Raw genomic sequence first — 13,596 nt, 5'->3', positions numbered from 1 at the left:
CCGTACCCATAGTTTGTGGACCGAGGCGCTGGCCTGTTGCTAGGAGACCTTTTGACAGCTGGGAGCATTTGGAAAGTGACAGTTAATACACTAATGGTGTCATGCTTATCTGGCAACCCAAACCTTCCTCCTCCTTTCTCCTTCTCACTTCAGTTCTCCTGCGCGCTGTTGCTGCGTAAATCGTAACTGTGTCTTGTGCGTAAAAGGCAACATTAACACCGTGGTGGTTTTCCCAGTCAGGAGATTACAGGGGTTTGCAGCGAACAATGGCCTACTTGTTGTGATTATCAGATTCTAAATATATCCACCTATTTTTAATATTTTTTTAGGCTCAAGTCTCAATTAGATTAAAAAAAAATCCAAAGGTGTGATGTGTTGAATTTGATGCTATATGCAATCAGAACTTCAAGAACATACTGAGGACATTTATTTCAGACAAGAGGAACAATCCTGGTGATTTTCTGTTTGCTTTATTTACCTCCTTGAGACCACCATGTAGGTATGGCATATGTGCAGCATGGGCTGGTCCCTTTTGAGCTGGACCCCGTGTCATCAGGGTAAGCTCCTTCTTGCCTGTGGCCGTATCTGAAGGTCACTTATGAACAGATCGATCACTACATCTCGCAGGGGACTACACTCAAGAGCAGCCAGTGGTACACTCAGCCCTGCCTACACTTAAGGTGAACCGCATATATACAGGCTGCCTTCTGTAAAATCAGCATTTAAGAGTAATGTACAGTGAGTGAGTAGTTTTCCAATCAGAGTATCAGCTTAGATTTCCAACTGCTTCCTTGCTGACCTCTTGTGCTGCTGAATATTGGGTATGGAATATCAAATTTAGGCGTGTAGCACATTATGTCAAGGTTGTAGCTACACCATAAGGACTTGGTGTAATTTGGACTCCCAGCTTGTTCTGAGAATTGCTGAGCTTGTTTATTCTGTTCTCTGAAAGTCTACCTGTCTGTGGCTGTCACGGTGCCTGTGCTTTACATGAAAAAGGCCCTGAACAGCTACTAGAATCGTCAAAGTCAACAACAGCATAGCTGAGAAAAATGAGAAGTCAGCATTAGGCATGACATGTGGTAGCATCTCTTCACACATCGCACAGGAGGTTGTCACAGTGTGGCTGGGTCGGGTGGATGGACTGAGTAAAGCTGACATGCTGTTCTGTCCTATCAGGCTGATGTATGTTCCCAGTGAGGAGACTACAGTCCTCAGGAGCCACACAGCGCCTCCCCATCACCTCCACCTCCATCCTCTCTTCCGTTGTCTAGGGGCATGCCTTCTGAACCAGGCCTCAGGTAGGTGGCTCGGTCAGTCCACACATACATACTCCATGCTCAAGGTTTATGGCAAAAACAGAATATAATCATTATGTAGCGCTTTACAGTAGATGCACTGAAAAATGTACTGTCTGTTTCAGCGAATATACGCAAGGGACGACTAACTTAGGCCTTAGATCACTCTTCTTTTTTCAACCTGAGGAGAATCCATATAGGATCAATATGTTGTTCAGTGCAGGCGTTCCCGGGGTGCAGGCTCTGCTAGCTTTTTCCAACCCATTCAATCTTCTTACTGTGTGGATGTAGACAAGGTTACACAATGAAAATCCCCCTTAACGATAAAGCTGTTGACATTCTGTGTTTTTATTATTGTTTGCAAATTCCAATACAACGATCAACAACAATGTGATCGACTAAAAACCTTCAATACAGCATGTCTGTAGCTCTCATCCTCAAGCTGAATCATTCCTAATAAACATACATACTATATCTTTATAAACAAGTCACAAATGTATGTTTCAGGTGGGTAACAGGACCAAACTGTGTCGTTGTTGTGTTATTGGGATGCATTACCAGCAGCAGGACAGTGTACATGGGACTGACTTGAAATAAACTACAGTATCCAAATCTCTCACTTCATCATGCAACTGTCCTACTTTGATTTTTTTAATATGTGGTTATTGTTGGACAAGAATGGAGCTCTGTGGAATAACAGAATATTTACAGGTTATTTCAAAACTGGGCTGCCCAGTTTTTTACGTAAAATGGAATACACTGTATTTTTAAAACCAACATGTCCATGCAACAGTGTTCCCTGTTGAAAGATTCTATAATAAGACAGTGGCTTAAATTCTAAAGCGGTTTTACACATCAAGGTCAGTTAACTACCCACACAGAGGCAGCACTATTCATGCATTAAAAACAGATGTATTGACACTGTGGATCTGAGGGCGCTTTGTCAAGTTGGACAAATATGACTTCTGATTATATCATCTATGCTTTGAGCCTGTAGACCACGACTTTTTAACAGAAAGCCTGAGGTAAAGTGTGTTGGGCTGAAGGTTGAAACCAGAGACTGTGTGATATATGGGTCAGCTGATATTATCCTCTAAAATGGCTGATCACAGATATATAGGCATGGGTGTAAGTTGTCTAAAATGTGCCAATATTAAAAAAAAAAAAAAAAAAACTCTTCATGAAAATACTGAAAAAGATACTTGGAGTAAATTAGAAACGGTGTCATAGCATAGTTTGTCCAGCAGAGCAGGTCCATTGTCTGCAGCACATGTAACAGAGTATGCATCACATGCGAGCACACAGAGGTGTGATGTCAAGCAGTGTCTTTACAGTAAGCTACAAACAAGTTTGTGAAGTACATTGCTAGAAAGGCAACAAACAATGAGCCCATCATGTACTCATTTGAATACACTAACAAATAAAATATCGACCAACATGTCAGTATCGTTTTTTTTTTTTTTACACTCTAAATCGGCCACAGAAATCCTGAATCAGTCACGCTCTAATTGAAACGTGTGAGCAAAGAGAGTCTAACAAAATTAGTGGGAAATATGTATAGGATCCTTTATTTTTGGGATTCGACCCATTTAAGTCAGAATATCTGATCTTGTGCTGCTTCAGATTTGACCATTTTTTTGGAAACCAGCTTCATGTGCATATCTCATCCTCTAGTTTTTAGCTCATGAACAGAAAGATGATATTTTCATCTTTATATTCATTCACTCACCATCATCATCATCATCATCATCATCATCATCATCATCATCATCATCATCATCATCATCAAGGACATCAATGGCTTCCGTCCCTCTTCAAATCTCCCAGACCACCGCTCCCTCTCTGCGTTGTTAAATCCTGTAATATCCCTTCTTTCTCATCCAAAAAAGCAATTTTGTGCTTTTCTCCCCTGGCTCTCCCTTTGGCAGAGTCCAGCTACCAAACAAACAGCCTGAGTCATCATTCACGCTACTTCGGGCCCGGCGCGCGCACACACACGTCCGCCCACACACACACACTCATTATTTCCCCTGTCTTACACCCAATCACCATGAAGGTGACAGAGCAAGCCTCCTGGCAGGCAGCAGCATTTAGAGTGACGGCCGGGACTGGAAGTGGACATAGATGGATTTGGATAGACAGGGTGGTGTACTGCTGATGGATGGGTACAAGTGGAGAGGGACTGAGGATGGGTTGAAAAACAGAGTATATTTGCTGCTACATGGGTCCCTAGCATACAGTCAGTCAGTCAGCCAGCAGCACTCTTATAGACATGTTCAGTAGTCAAAGTATATCTCTTACCCACCACAGAGGATCAGACTTGAGAACTGTGGGACACATAGTGATGGACAGAAAGTGTTCTTCTGTAAGGGGTTAGAGATTTAAAAAAAAAAAAAGTCAGTCATGGCAAAGTATTTTGTGAGTCACTTGTCGACATTTCATTTCATTTCATTTGTGATGCATTTTCAAATCTAGAAAACAAAAAATATTTATATTTATCATAGTTCTACATCCTGTGCAAAAAAGAATATTTATATATATTTTGTGGTTATCCATCGTGTGTGTGAACATTAGAAAATGACGTCTATTTACCGCTGTTCAAATACACTGCAATACACTATCAGGACATTTCACTGAAAACCATTAAAATAAACCTCACTATGCACTGAAATAAAGAGAATCGTCCAACTGCAAATTAGGTTCACAAGCAAGATTAATTCCACTGATTCCAGTTAGATGTACTTAAATCATTTGGTTCCTCTTGAATGAAAAGTAAGCACTGCTGAAACCTAATTTTAAGGAAAGTCATCCTGAAGTTTCCATGTTTTCCAGCTTGAGAATTGGCTTCACACAATGTAAAACATGGTTTTATCATTACACCTGCTGTTCTGTCTTTTACTTTGTACTCCTACTTGAAGAAAACTGTGGTGGGGTTGCAGCAGGAAAAATTAGAAGAAACGTGGAAGTTGTGAACCAGATTTTCACACTGCCACTGCAATCAAGGGGAGTTTAAAGGGAGAAACTGTAATTTCAAGAATCCTTGAACTTGCCATCACTGTTGTAGAAACATTGGTGGGTTTCTTTTGGAACAGCATTTAACGTCGACTACATTTCAACTACACTTCTATCCATGTGGCACTACATGAAAAGTCAAATGGTGAATAAATTCAGTATGATTGATCCTCTGACAACCATGACTGTGCGTTTTTACAGTCATAGAATTACTAAATCCTAATTACTATTACATACATAGATAACAGTATTCCTTGTCTGGGAAATGTGACTCTTTGTTCATGGTAGCTCAACCACAGTTTGAAGATGTTTACATTATAAATAAGGAAAATGATAGCTCGTGGTGGTGCTACAGAAAAGGTCAGGGGATCATCAGAGTGAGTGGAAGTCATCCTCTGTGGATTTTGAATATCTGGACAAAATTTATAGTAGCTGTTGACACATTTAAGTAGTGGACTTTCCAGTGATACTACCATTCCAATGGCCTGCATTAGTATGACTGACACTGTGTCAAAGCAAATGTCCAGAAATGTAAAAGTAATCCTTGATAATTTTATGGCCAAATCACTGTGACCGCAACTAACCACTGCTTTTCTTAAGATGGTGGAAGCCACAAATGTTGAAAACCACTGGTTTAACCTTGTGACATTTTTTTAAAAACCGTGTTAGATGATCTATGGTGTCAATCTTTTTTAAGCAACTAGCATACAAAGCTGTTAACTAACTGCAGTTGTGTTGGAAGTGCAAAGATTTCCTTTAAAATGTAGCAAATGAAGTGTAATGTTGCATAGAATTGAAACACTCAAGTAAAGTACAGGGCTGCAGGGTGGCGCAGTTGGTAGCACTCGCAGCAAGAAGGTCGCTGGTTCGCGTCCCAGTAAGGACACCCGGGATCTTTCTGCGTGTAGTTTGCATGTTCTTCCTATGCAGTGTGGGTTCTCTCCAGGTTCTCCGGCTTCCTCCCACAAGTCCAAAAACATGTTGAGGTTAATTGGTGATTGTAAATTGTCTGTAGGTGTGAATGTGAGTGTGCTTGGTTGTCTGTCTCTAAGTGTAGCCCTGTGATAGACTGGTGACCTGTCCAGGGTGTCCCCTGTTTTCACCCTGAGTCAGCTGGGATAGGCTCCAGCCCCCCACGACCCTAGTAGGATTAAGCGATGTGTAGATAATGGATGGAAGTAAAGTACCTCCAAATTCTACTTAAATACACTACATAAGTGAATGTACTTAAATGCACTTTGTTTCTTTCCACTGCTGTTTTTTTCTAAAAGACTTGTATATATTAATTACTTTTGTTAATTATAGCAGTAGTAGCTGCTTTGTCTTCTCTAGTAAATCCATAAAATCCAGTTAATCAACATATCCTCCGTCTGTCTGTCTGTGTGCAGCAGTAGGGAGATGCTGACAGGACAGAGGCTCTGCCAGTCAAAGTCCCACCAGGACTCGGTCCTCGCTGCCCTCAACCAGCAGAGGAAGGATGGCCTGCTGTGTGACGTTACCCTGGTCGCCGGAGAGCAGAAGTTCCACGCCCACAAAGCCGTCCTGGCAGCGTGCAGCGATTACTTCAGGGTGAGTCCTTGGCTGTCTTATAAGCCTCGAAAATGAGCATTTCTAACTGCACAAGGAAGCAATGTGGGTGTGTAATTAAACATAGACCTCCTTCGATTTCTTTGTAAAGTGCTTAGACTGAAAGGATTGCACAGTAATCAAGCTGTTAATTGCCTTCAATAAAAAAAGAATTAATGGAAGGGTTCACAGGGTCCCAAAGTGGTATAAATGGGATTTAACATCCTGCCAAGAGAGAGGTATTGGGGAAAATTTGAGCTTTTCTTGTTATAAAAATGGTCACGTATTCATGCACAGATGGTATAAAATATAAAGCATTGACAGCTACACTGCTACTGCAGATCATCCTTCACAAGCCCACCTGGATCGAGCCCTGGTGTTTGCTTTCGCTTGGTCTCTTGCCGAGGCTTCAGTCTGATTCTAGTTAAGCCACAGAGGCAGCTTTCGGTATACTCACACTGTCAGGCAGCCAGACAGGAGATTTCCTGAGATGGGCCGCACAGGGAAAAGTGCACCGATGAGATTTGATTTAGGGACACTGAGCAGATTAGAAGGTAGAAATTAATCCCTTTTGAAAATGAGAGGCAGATTAAATATGTCCAAGTTGCCCAGGGATTATTCCTCCTGCGTGTGAGTGTGTGTGTAAATTATTTTTACTTCTCTCTGCAGAGAGCTGAAGGTGGGCGAGTCACACTCCTCTCCTCCTTTTGTTGGTCCTCTTCACTTTTGTTCTCCTTTTGTTCTTGGGCTCCGTTTTTAAAATGCCGCTCTTTCAAGTCCCACCACTGTTGTTTCAGCGCTTGGATTATTAGATCAGTCTGCTACAGCAAGCAAGAAAAACTAACTCCGCTCCACTGTTCCTCCGCAGTGGCTGAACAACATTATCTTCATTTTGTCGTCTGACTCCACTGCTGGGTTTAATTTAGTTCATTTACTGAGGAGATGAAGCTGCCTTGTGGAGGAAATAGCAACTGTGTTTGCCCTCCCTCTGTGGCTGTTTTTCTCACACTCACAGAGACAAACGCCCACACATGTTGCAGTGACTATAACACATTATCTAGTCCAGTGGACATGAGTGATTGTAATAAAATACCTGACCAAGCGTGAGCTGTTTACCTGGAACTTGTCCTGAATGTGTCACTTGCCTCTTCTAGTTCCATCACATGGCTAAGAAGTCTGGACAGCTCTGGGAGATATGGCCAAATCACACCAGCACCCTGCAACACACACACACACGCGCACACACACACACACACACACACACACATACACACACACACACACACTAAATCTCTCCTTGCTTTTATGTATTACAGAGAAATATTGTCTGCTTGCCCTGTAGCTAAAGCAGAAGTCCTTATTATCACAAATAAATATTTCACAACCCGTACTACCCAGAAATCTCCTGTTGCTGAATTCTTTCTCTAACTGCAGTGCTTTTTTAAAGACAGTATTTCCTTTAGTCGATATGATTTTATTCATCTTGTGATGTGCTTGATTTAACAATGTGATCTACTGTAAATCGATCCCTGAAGGGATGCTAGTGCGTGGGGATTTGGTGTGCGTTATGCTGTTACTGCACTCACTTCAATCTGTAAATAAATGGACACATATTCCGCGCTCCATATCTAATTGAAATATTGTGGATTTTACCTCCAGGTATTTACAAGAACAAAAAACCTGTTTAAGAAATTTGTATGCCAACTTAGGTTTTATTTGCCATGTTTTAGAAACAACAGGGCAGAACAACTGCAGCACTGATGTGAGTTCAACAGATCTATTGGGCTGCATATTATGTATCAGTAGACTGTACGTATGGAATAAATCTACAATACAGCTGCTGTCTGTGCTTAGACCTGGGTTCTGCTTATCATGCATATATAACTGAATTATCTCGATTTCATTGTAATTTGACACAAGCCTCGAATTTTGTGTTCTTCAAAGCTGTTGCTATAGCACCACCTTAAGCTTAGGATATGGTATTTATCCGTTGCATTCTTTAAGTTATTTCAACACAAAAATGTGTACTTGCATTATAACTGTTAATTACATATTGTAGGAGTTCAGTGGTTAAAATGAGCTCAACCTAAACACCTACAGCAGTAAACTGCAACAGACCTATTTGTGCAGCAGTAATATTAAAAACATCAGATATAACAGTAAAAGACTGACACAGAACATTGTTCTGCAGGAAGAGTACTTTTTCCAGATTTTCAATTCCTAACTCTGGTTTTTAATGCAGGGCTTGTTTCGTTCATCCATGTATAGACAGTTTATTTAAGTTTGGGAGGAAAAACCAAGTATGTCTGCCATAATTACAACTAGCCCTATACTACAGTCAGTTACATAGAACATTGGCACAAATCTCTTGTAAACTTTTGTACAGTTTGTCCCAGCGTCCCCACTTCAAAGAAGGCTCTTCTTTTGTTCTTAACAAATAAAAGTAGAAAAGAAAGTCACACAGCAGACATGCACAAAAACCAATACTGCTATGAATTTTTATAGCACTTTTCAAGACACCCAAAAGACACTTTAGTTAATATATGTAATATTCTGTGAATGTATGCTTGACAGCTGCAACATTAAAACCACTGACAGCTGAATTGAACAACACTGATTACCATATTAGAATGCAATGTTCTGCTGTGCATCCACGGGTTTTGACATTCAGGACTGGATGTTACTTTTTGCAGGCAAAGCACCCCCCACCCCAAAGACAGCAGCCTTTCCCAGCAGCATAATGTGCCTTGCCTCACTGCAAAAACTGCTAAGGAATGGCTTTAGGTATACCGCAAAGTACCAAAGGTGTTCATCTCTAAATTCTCTAGATTGCAATTTGATCTAGCATTCATAGGATCTATCCCAATAAGCCCGATCCACCATGTAACCTGCAGGACCCAAATAATTCCCTAGTCCATGCAACAGCATCAGACGGTTGATGGTGGTGAGCTGACTGGTGGTACAAGGGTTGGTTTTTCATGTTGTGCAATGATCGCTTCAAAAAAAACAAACAAAAAACACTAAATAAAACCACCAAAACACAGTATGAAATTAAAGAAGGGAACACCTGATGAAGTAGAGAGAGGTGGTGACACCATTATTATCACTCATTCAGTCACAGGCAACCTTTAACCCTGCACAAATTAAACAAGCAAGTAAATCACAGTGGTTGGGATTCTTGATGAGCCTTTCTGCACAATGCAGCCAGTTACCACTCATGTAAACATGCTGCATAACAGGTGGAAGTTATGTTGTCTCCTGTGGAGTATTTAACCACTGGTATCCCTATGGAGCAATGTTTTGGGTCCTGCTTTGTTTATATGCACACTTACAAGCACATTTATGGTGCAAATAATGTTCCTACCAATGGTTTCGCATGGTTCTATTGATTTGTGGGTGGTGATGGTCACATGGCAAAAAGGTGTATTAATGTGCAAAGGCAGAGATGAAGAAGACTGAAATACAAAACATTTAATGTAAAATGAAACATTTACAAGACAACTCCACAGGGCAAGCATGGCAGAAATACAGATTAAGTGGAAAATGTCTTTCTTTGTTCTCTACTGCTTTATATCATATTATCGAGCACTTTTAACAATGAATTACTGTCCATTCTTAATGCTGATATAGAAGGTAGAACTAATTGTAACTGCTTTATTTACAGCCAAGTAGTTGATTCTGTGCATAGATTGCAGGGTTTGTATATCAAATGTGATGGAAAAAAATTCCCTATCTACCCTCCCTGGTATGAAACAGTGCAAAATAGGAATATTCAAGTAAAGCACTTCACTACTGTTCTTGATTGCAGCACTTTAGTAAATGCACATATTTACATTCTGCCAACAGTTTCGGTGCAAGATACAATTTCTATGACAAATATAACATCACTTTAGAGGAAAAAAAAAAACAATATTTCTCTCAGACGTGGAAATAGCCCCACAGAACACTGTCATAGTTCAGTGGGTGCGTGAGGGAGTCACGTGTCCTCTCCGGTATGATCACACCAAGCAGAAACACATAAATTTTGCCGACAGGTCAGGCTAACTGCAGCGCTACACCCCCACTGCAGCATCGTGTGAAAGGACTGCAGTGAGCGTGTCTCTGTGGCTCAATGTGTCTCTGTGCTGGATCTATATCCCAACTCAGAGGAGCCATCCGTCACCACCAGCACTCCCTCAGCTCTTCCACCAAGGTCAGGAGCGCTGATGCTGAAGGCGAACAACTCTACAAACACTCTCAGGGTGCTGTCTCTCCTTCAATCCACCCGTTTTTCATGCAAACACACAACAACACAGCAGTGGACATGTAAAGTGTCTCTGTTATGTGCACTCTTTCTTTTACTTTCTGCCTGTGACTCTATACAATTTTCTGTCTTTGACACTCATGCACACACTGACCACAGTTCAGCCACCATCACACCTCAGGTGGAGCCACAGGCCCTCCTGTGCTCAGTGAACCAGTAGATTTTTAATTAGCGCAGTGGTGAATCAACAAGGCTGAGCTCTGAGGAGAGATGCACAGGCCTTGGTTAAAGCTCAACGTGGCCTCAAATTGACCCTGTCTCACCCGTCCCGCTCACAATGCAGAAGGGCCATTTGCCAAAGGAGAAGGGTCGTGCCTGGTTAAAGATCATGTGTGCTATGAATCAGGCAGAATTAGATGAGATCTGGAAGAAATGATCGCCATTTTCGTGACAGAAAAAAGCCTGCGATAACTGGCCAGCCTGCAGGCTTTTGAAGCTTATAATGCGGTTACACACCACTCCCTCGGTAGAGACAGAGTGGAGCGACTGTGCTGCAAACTGCCGCTGTGATTAAAAAGATACTTTAAAATTGCAAGTTGGCTATATCACTATCCTGAGGCAATCAAACTGTGAGGAAAGAAATTGTCTACAGCAGCTTCGATTACTTTTCAGAAGCAATCTATGGTTATGCTGTTTGTCCCATTACATCCAGAGGAAACATACAAACCCAAACTGTAAGCGGAAACCTTACTCTGTCTCCAAGATGACAGGTAGTTGAAGCGATCTCCATCGTGGCCACATTTGACCCATCGTCCTCCTCTCTCTTCTCCTCCACACTGCTGCGCTCTGCTGGTTGGCCCTGATCAATGGCTCTGTCATCCCACCATGGTGTGACACCGGTCAATAGCTTTGATTAGCGAGCAGCAAGCTGGACTCACGCACAGCAGGGCCAGTCTGCAGATGCTGCGTCCGCTGCTTTGATTTCACATGGAGTGTGGTGTGCGCACATGTGACTGTGTATGTGCCTGACTGCATGAGAGAAAGACAGGGAGGTATAACAGAAAGTACTGATTGTGCTATTTATTTCTGCTGACCTCCAGGGCCAAGGCAGGCAAATCAATACAGAAGGGTTCTAGGATGTTGTGTCTGGCAGGTTTTGATTCATTATGATGCAGTTTTTTTCAGTGCATATACATCTCAGTCTGTTAAAGCAACCTACAGATATTATATTGTCATCTTACAGTGTCAACACTTAAGGACTGGAGGAACAAAGCTGAATGGATTTTACCATTAGTGCTTGTGTCTGTTGGACATTTTGTAATGCAGTGCCCCATGGCTTGCTCCCAGTTTGCTTGGTTTTTTTTTGTTTTTTTTTTTAACCAAAGACAGAAAATGCCAGATAAAATATCTGTGATGGAGTGTTCCCCTGGCTGACCTCCCTCTTTTGGCTATGTGTTGTCAGGCCATGTTCAGCTTGTGCATGTTGGAGAGCGAAGCAGACGAAGTGACTTTACAAGGAGTGACCAGCGTTGGACTGAAGCACGCTTTAGATTTCGCTTACACCGGACAGGTGAGCATGAGCCTTTGTGGCAGTCACACCTCAACAGACAAAAAAAATTAGTTTTGTATGAAGAGACATAGAAAAAATAGACAAAATTGTGGTTCTCGCAATGATATTGAGAAATGACAGCTCAAAAGCACTTAGGCTGCAATACAGAAAGTGATAATATTTTATTACAAATGAATATCACATACTCAAATTTAAAACAAAAGTACAGAAGCCTTTTCATGTTAAATGATGTTTTGACCTCTCATTAGGCTCAGCAGCACTGACCCTCTGACAGGTGACTAACTCTGCCCTGATGAACCCTTTCCTAAGCCAAGTGCAGATGCTTTGCTGCTTAATCAGCCTTTCTATCTACATTGTATCTGCTTAGGCTACCCTACATTGCCTGGCCCCATCTGCTTCATAGGCAGTTTCACTTGAATACCATGGCCCCCACAGTTAGTCAGCCACTAATTAGCAGCCCCCTGGTGTGAGCCACTTTTCCACACATGAATCTTTCCGGGCCACAAAAGAAAAATAGTGTCTTCACTACTGTGTGAGTGGGTTGCACAATGCAGAGAACAGCCCTCAGGCTCAAACCTAAAAAAATGAAGTCAACATAAGCCAGAAACTACAGTTCCTCCAATGACCACTTGAGGCTGTTTCCAAAAGTGAGTCATTTCCCACAGACTTCTATGTTATTATACCCAACTTTACAGTAGTAATAAACATGCTTACAGTGGGACATGACAATGGTGTTGGTCTCTGTAGGTAATTCAATACAATTATGTTGTCATGAATGGCTTTCAAATGGTATTAATGCTTAAAATGATGCATTATGGTGGGTACAGTGGGTACTGTCACAGAGGTTCAGGAGTGTGGCAGTAGTGATGGTGAGGGCCAGACCCACATACTGAGCTTCACCGCTCTGCAGAAAACCTTGTTTGTTCATTGTAATATATAATTGTAAATTTTCGTATGTTTATATCTATTTTTTAGTCACTTTATTTTTTATACGCATCTATTTTAGAAATCTCCTGATTTTTGTCCTTGCACATGTTTTGTTAGTTTAGAATTGCTTCTTTGCACTGAATGGGATTGCACCTAATTTAATTGTGCTTTTTGCATAATGATATTAAAGATTCTGATTCTGATTTGGAATATCTAGTGAATGGATAAGGCTGGTATTTGGCTAATATTATTCTCTGAGAGAATGGTGGTGGCAGCCAGAAGCAAGAGATGCCGTCAAGCTGAAGAAGGAGTCCTATCGGTCATTTTTGCCTTGTGGGACTCCTGAAGCAGCTGACGGGTACCGGCAGGCCAAGCACGCGGCAGCTCGTGCGGTCGCGGAGGCAAAAACCCGGGTCTGGGAGGAGTTCGGGGGGGCCATGGAGGAGGACTATCGATGGGCCTCGAAGAAATTCTGGCAAACCGTCTCAGGAGGGGAAAGCAGCTCTCCACCAGCACTGTCTTTGGTGCGGGTGGGGACCTACTGACCTCGACTGAGGAGGTTGTCGGGTGGTGGAAGGAATACTTCGAGGGTCTCCTTAATCCCACCGTCACGTCTTTCGAAGAGGAAGCAGAGACTGTGGACTCAGAGGCGGACTCGCCCATCAACCGGGCTGAAGTCACCGAGGCGGTTAGAAAGATCCCCGGTGGCAGAGCTCCAGGGGTGGATGAGATCCGTCCTGAATACATCCAGACTCTGGATGTTGTGGACTGTCCTGGTTGACACATCTCTGCAACATTGCGTGGCGGTCGGGGACAGTGCCTCTGGATTGGCAGACCGGGGTGGTGGTCCCTGGGTTTAAGAAGGGGGACCGGAGGGTGTGTTCCAACTACAGAGGGATCACACTCCTCAGCCTCCCCAGTAAGGTCTATTCCAGGGTACTGGAGAGGAGGATACGACCGATAGTCGAACCTCGGATTCA

The 13,596-nt window shown here is 42.4% G+C and overlaps 1 protein-coding gene across 3 annotated transcripts in view; it reads left to right on the top strand.

Annotated features, from left to right (window-relative positions):
* Positions 1-1,252: 1,252 nt before the first annotated feature.
* klhl32 (kelch-like family member 32) overlaps positions 1,253-13,596 on the top strand; it is a 32,276-nt gene continuing 19,932 nt past the window's right edge. For 2 of the 3 annotated variants that reach the window (XM_008279164.1, XM_008279163.1), the window contains exons 1-2: positions 1,253-1,301; positions 5,699-5,879. In XM_008279164.1, coding sequence (XP_008277386.1) covers positions 1,279-1,301; positions 5,699-5,879 — 204 coding nt within the window. In that variant the 5' untranslated portion in view covers positions 1,253-1,278. Of the gene's footprint in view, positions 1,302-5,698; positions 5,880-11,581; positions 11,690-13,596 lie in introns of all 3 variants that reach the window. The other variant, XM_008279162.1, reaches the window with a different exon arrangement.

Source organism: Stegastes partitus, unplaced genomic scaffold (assembly GCF_000690725.1).
Source record: "Stegastes partitus isolate 25-593 unplaced genomic scaffold, Stegastes_partitus-1.0.2 Scaffold146, whole genome shotgun sequence".
NCBI lineage: Eukaryota > Metazoa > Chordata > Actinopteri > Pomacentridae > Stegastes > Stegastes partitus.
The sequence above is the reverse complement of the archived record's forward strand: the minus strand, read 5'-3'. Positions and strand labels throughout refer to the sequence as shown.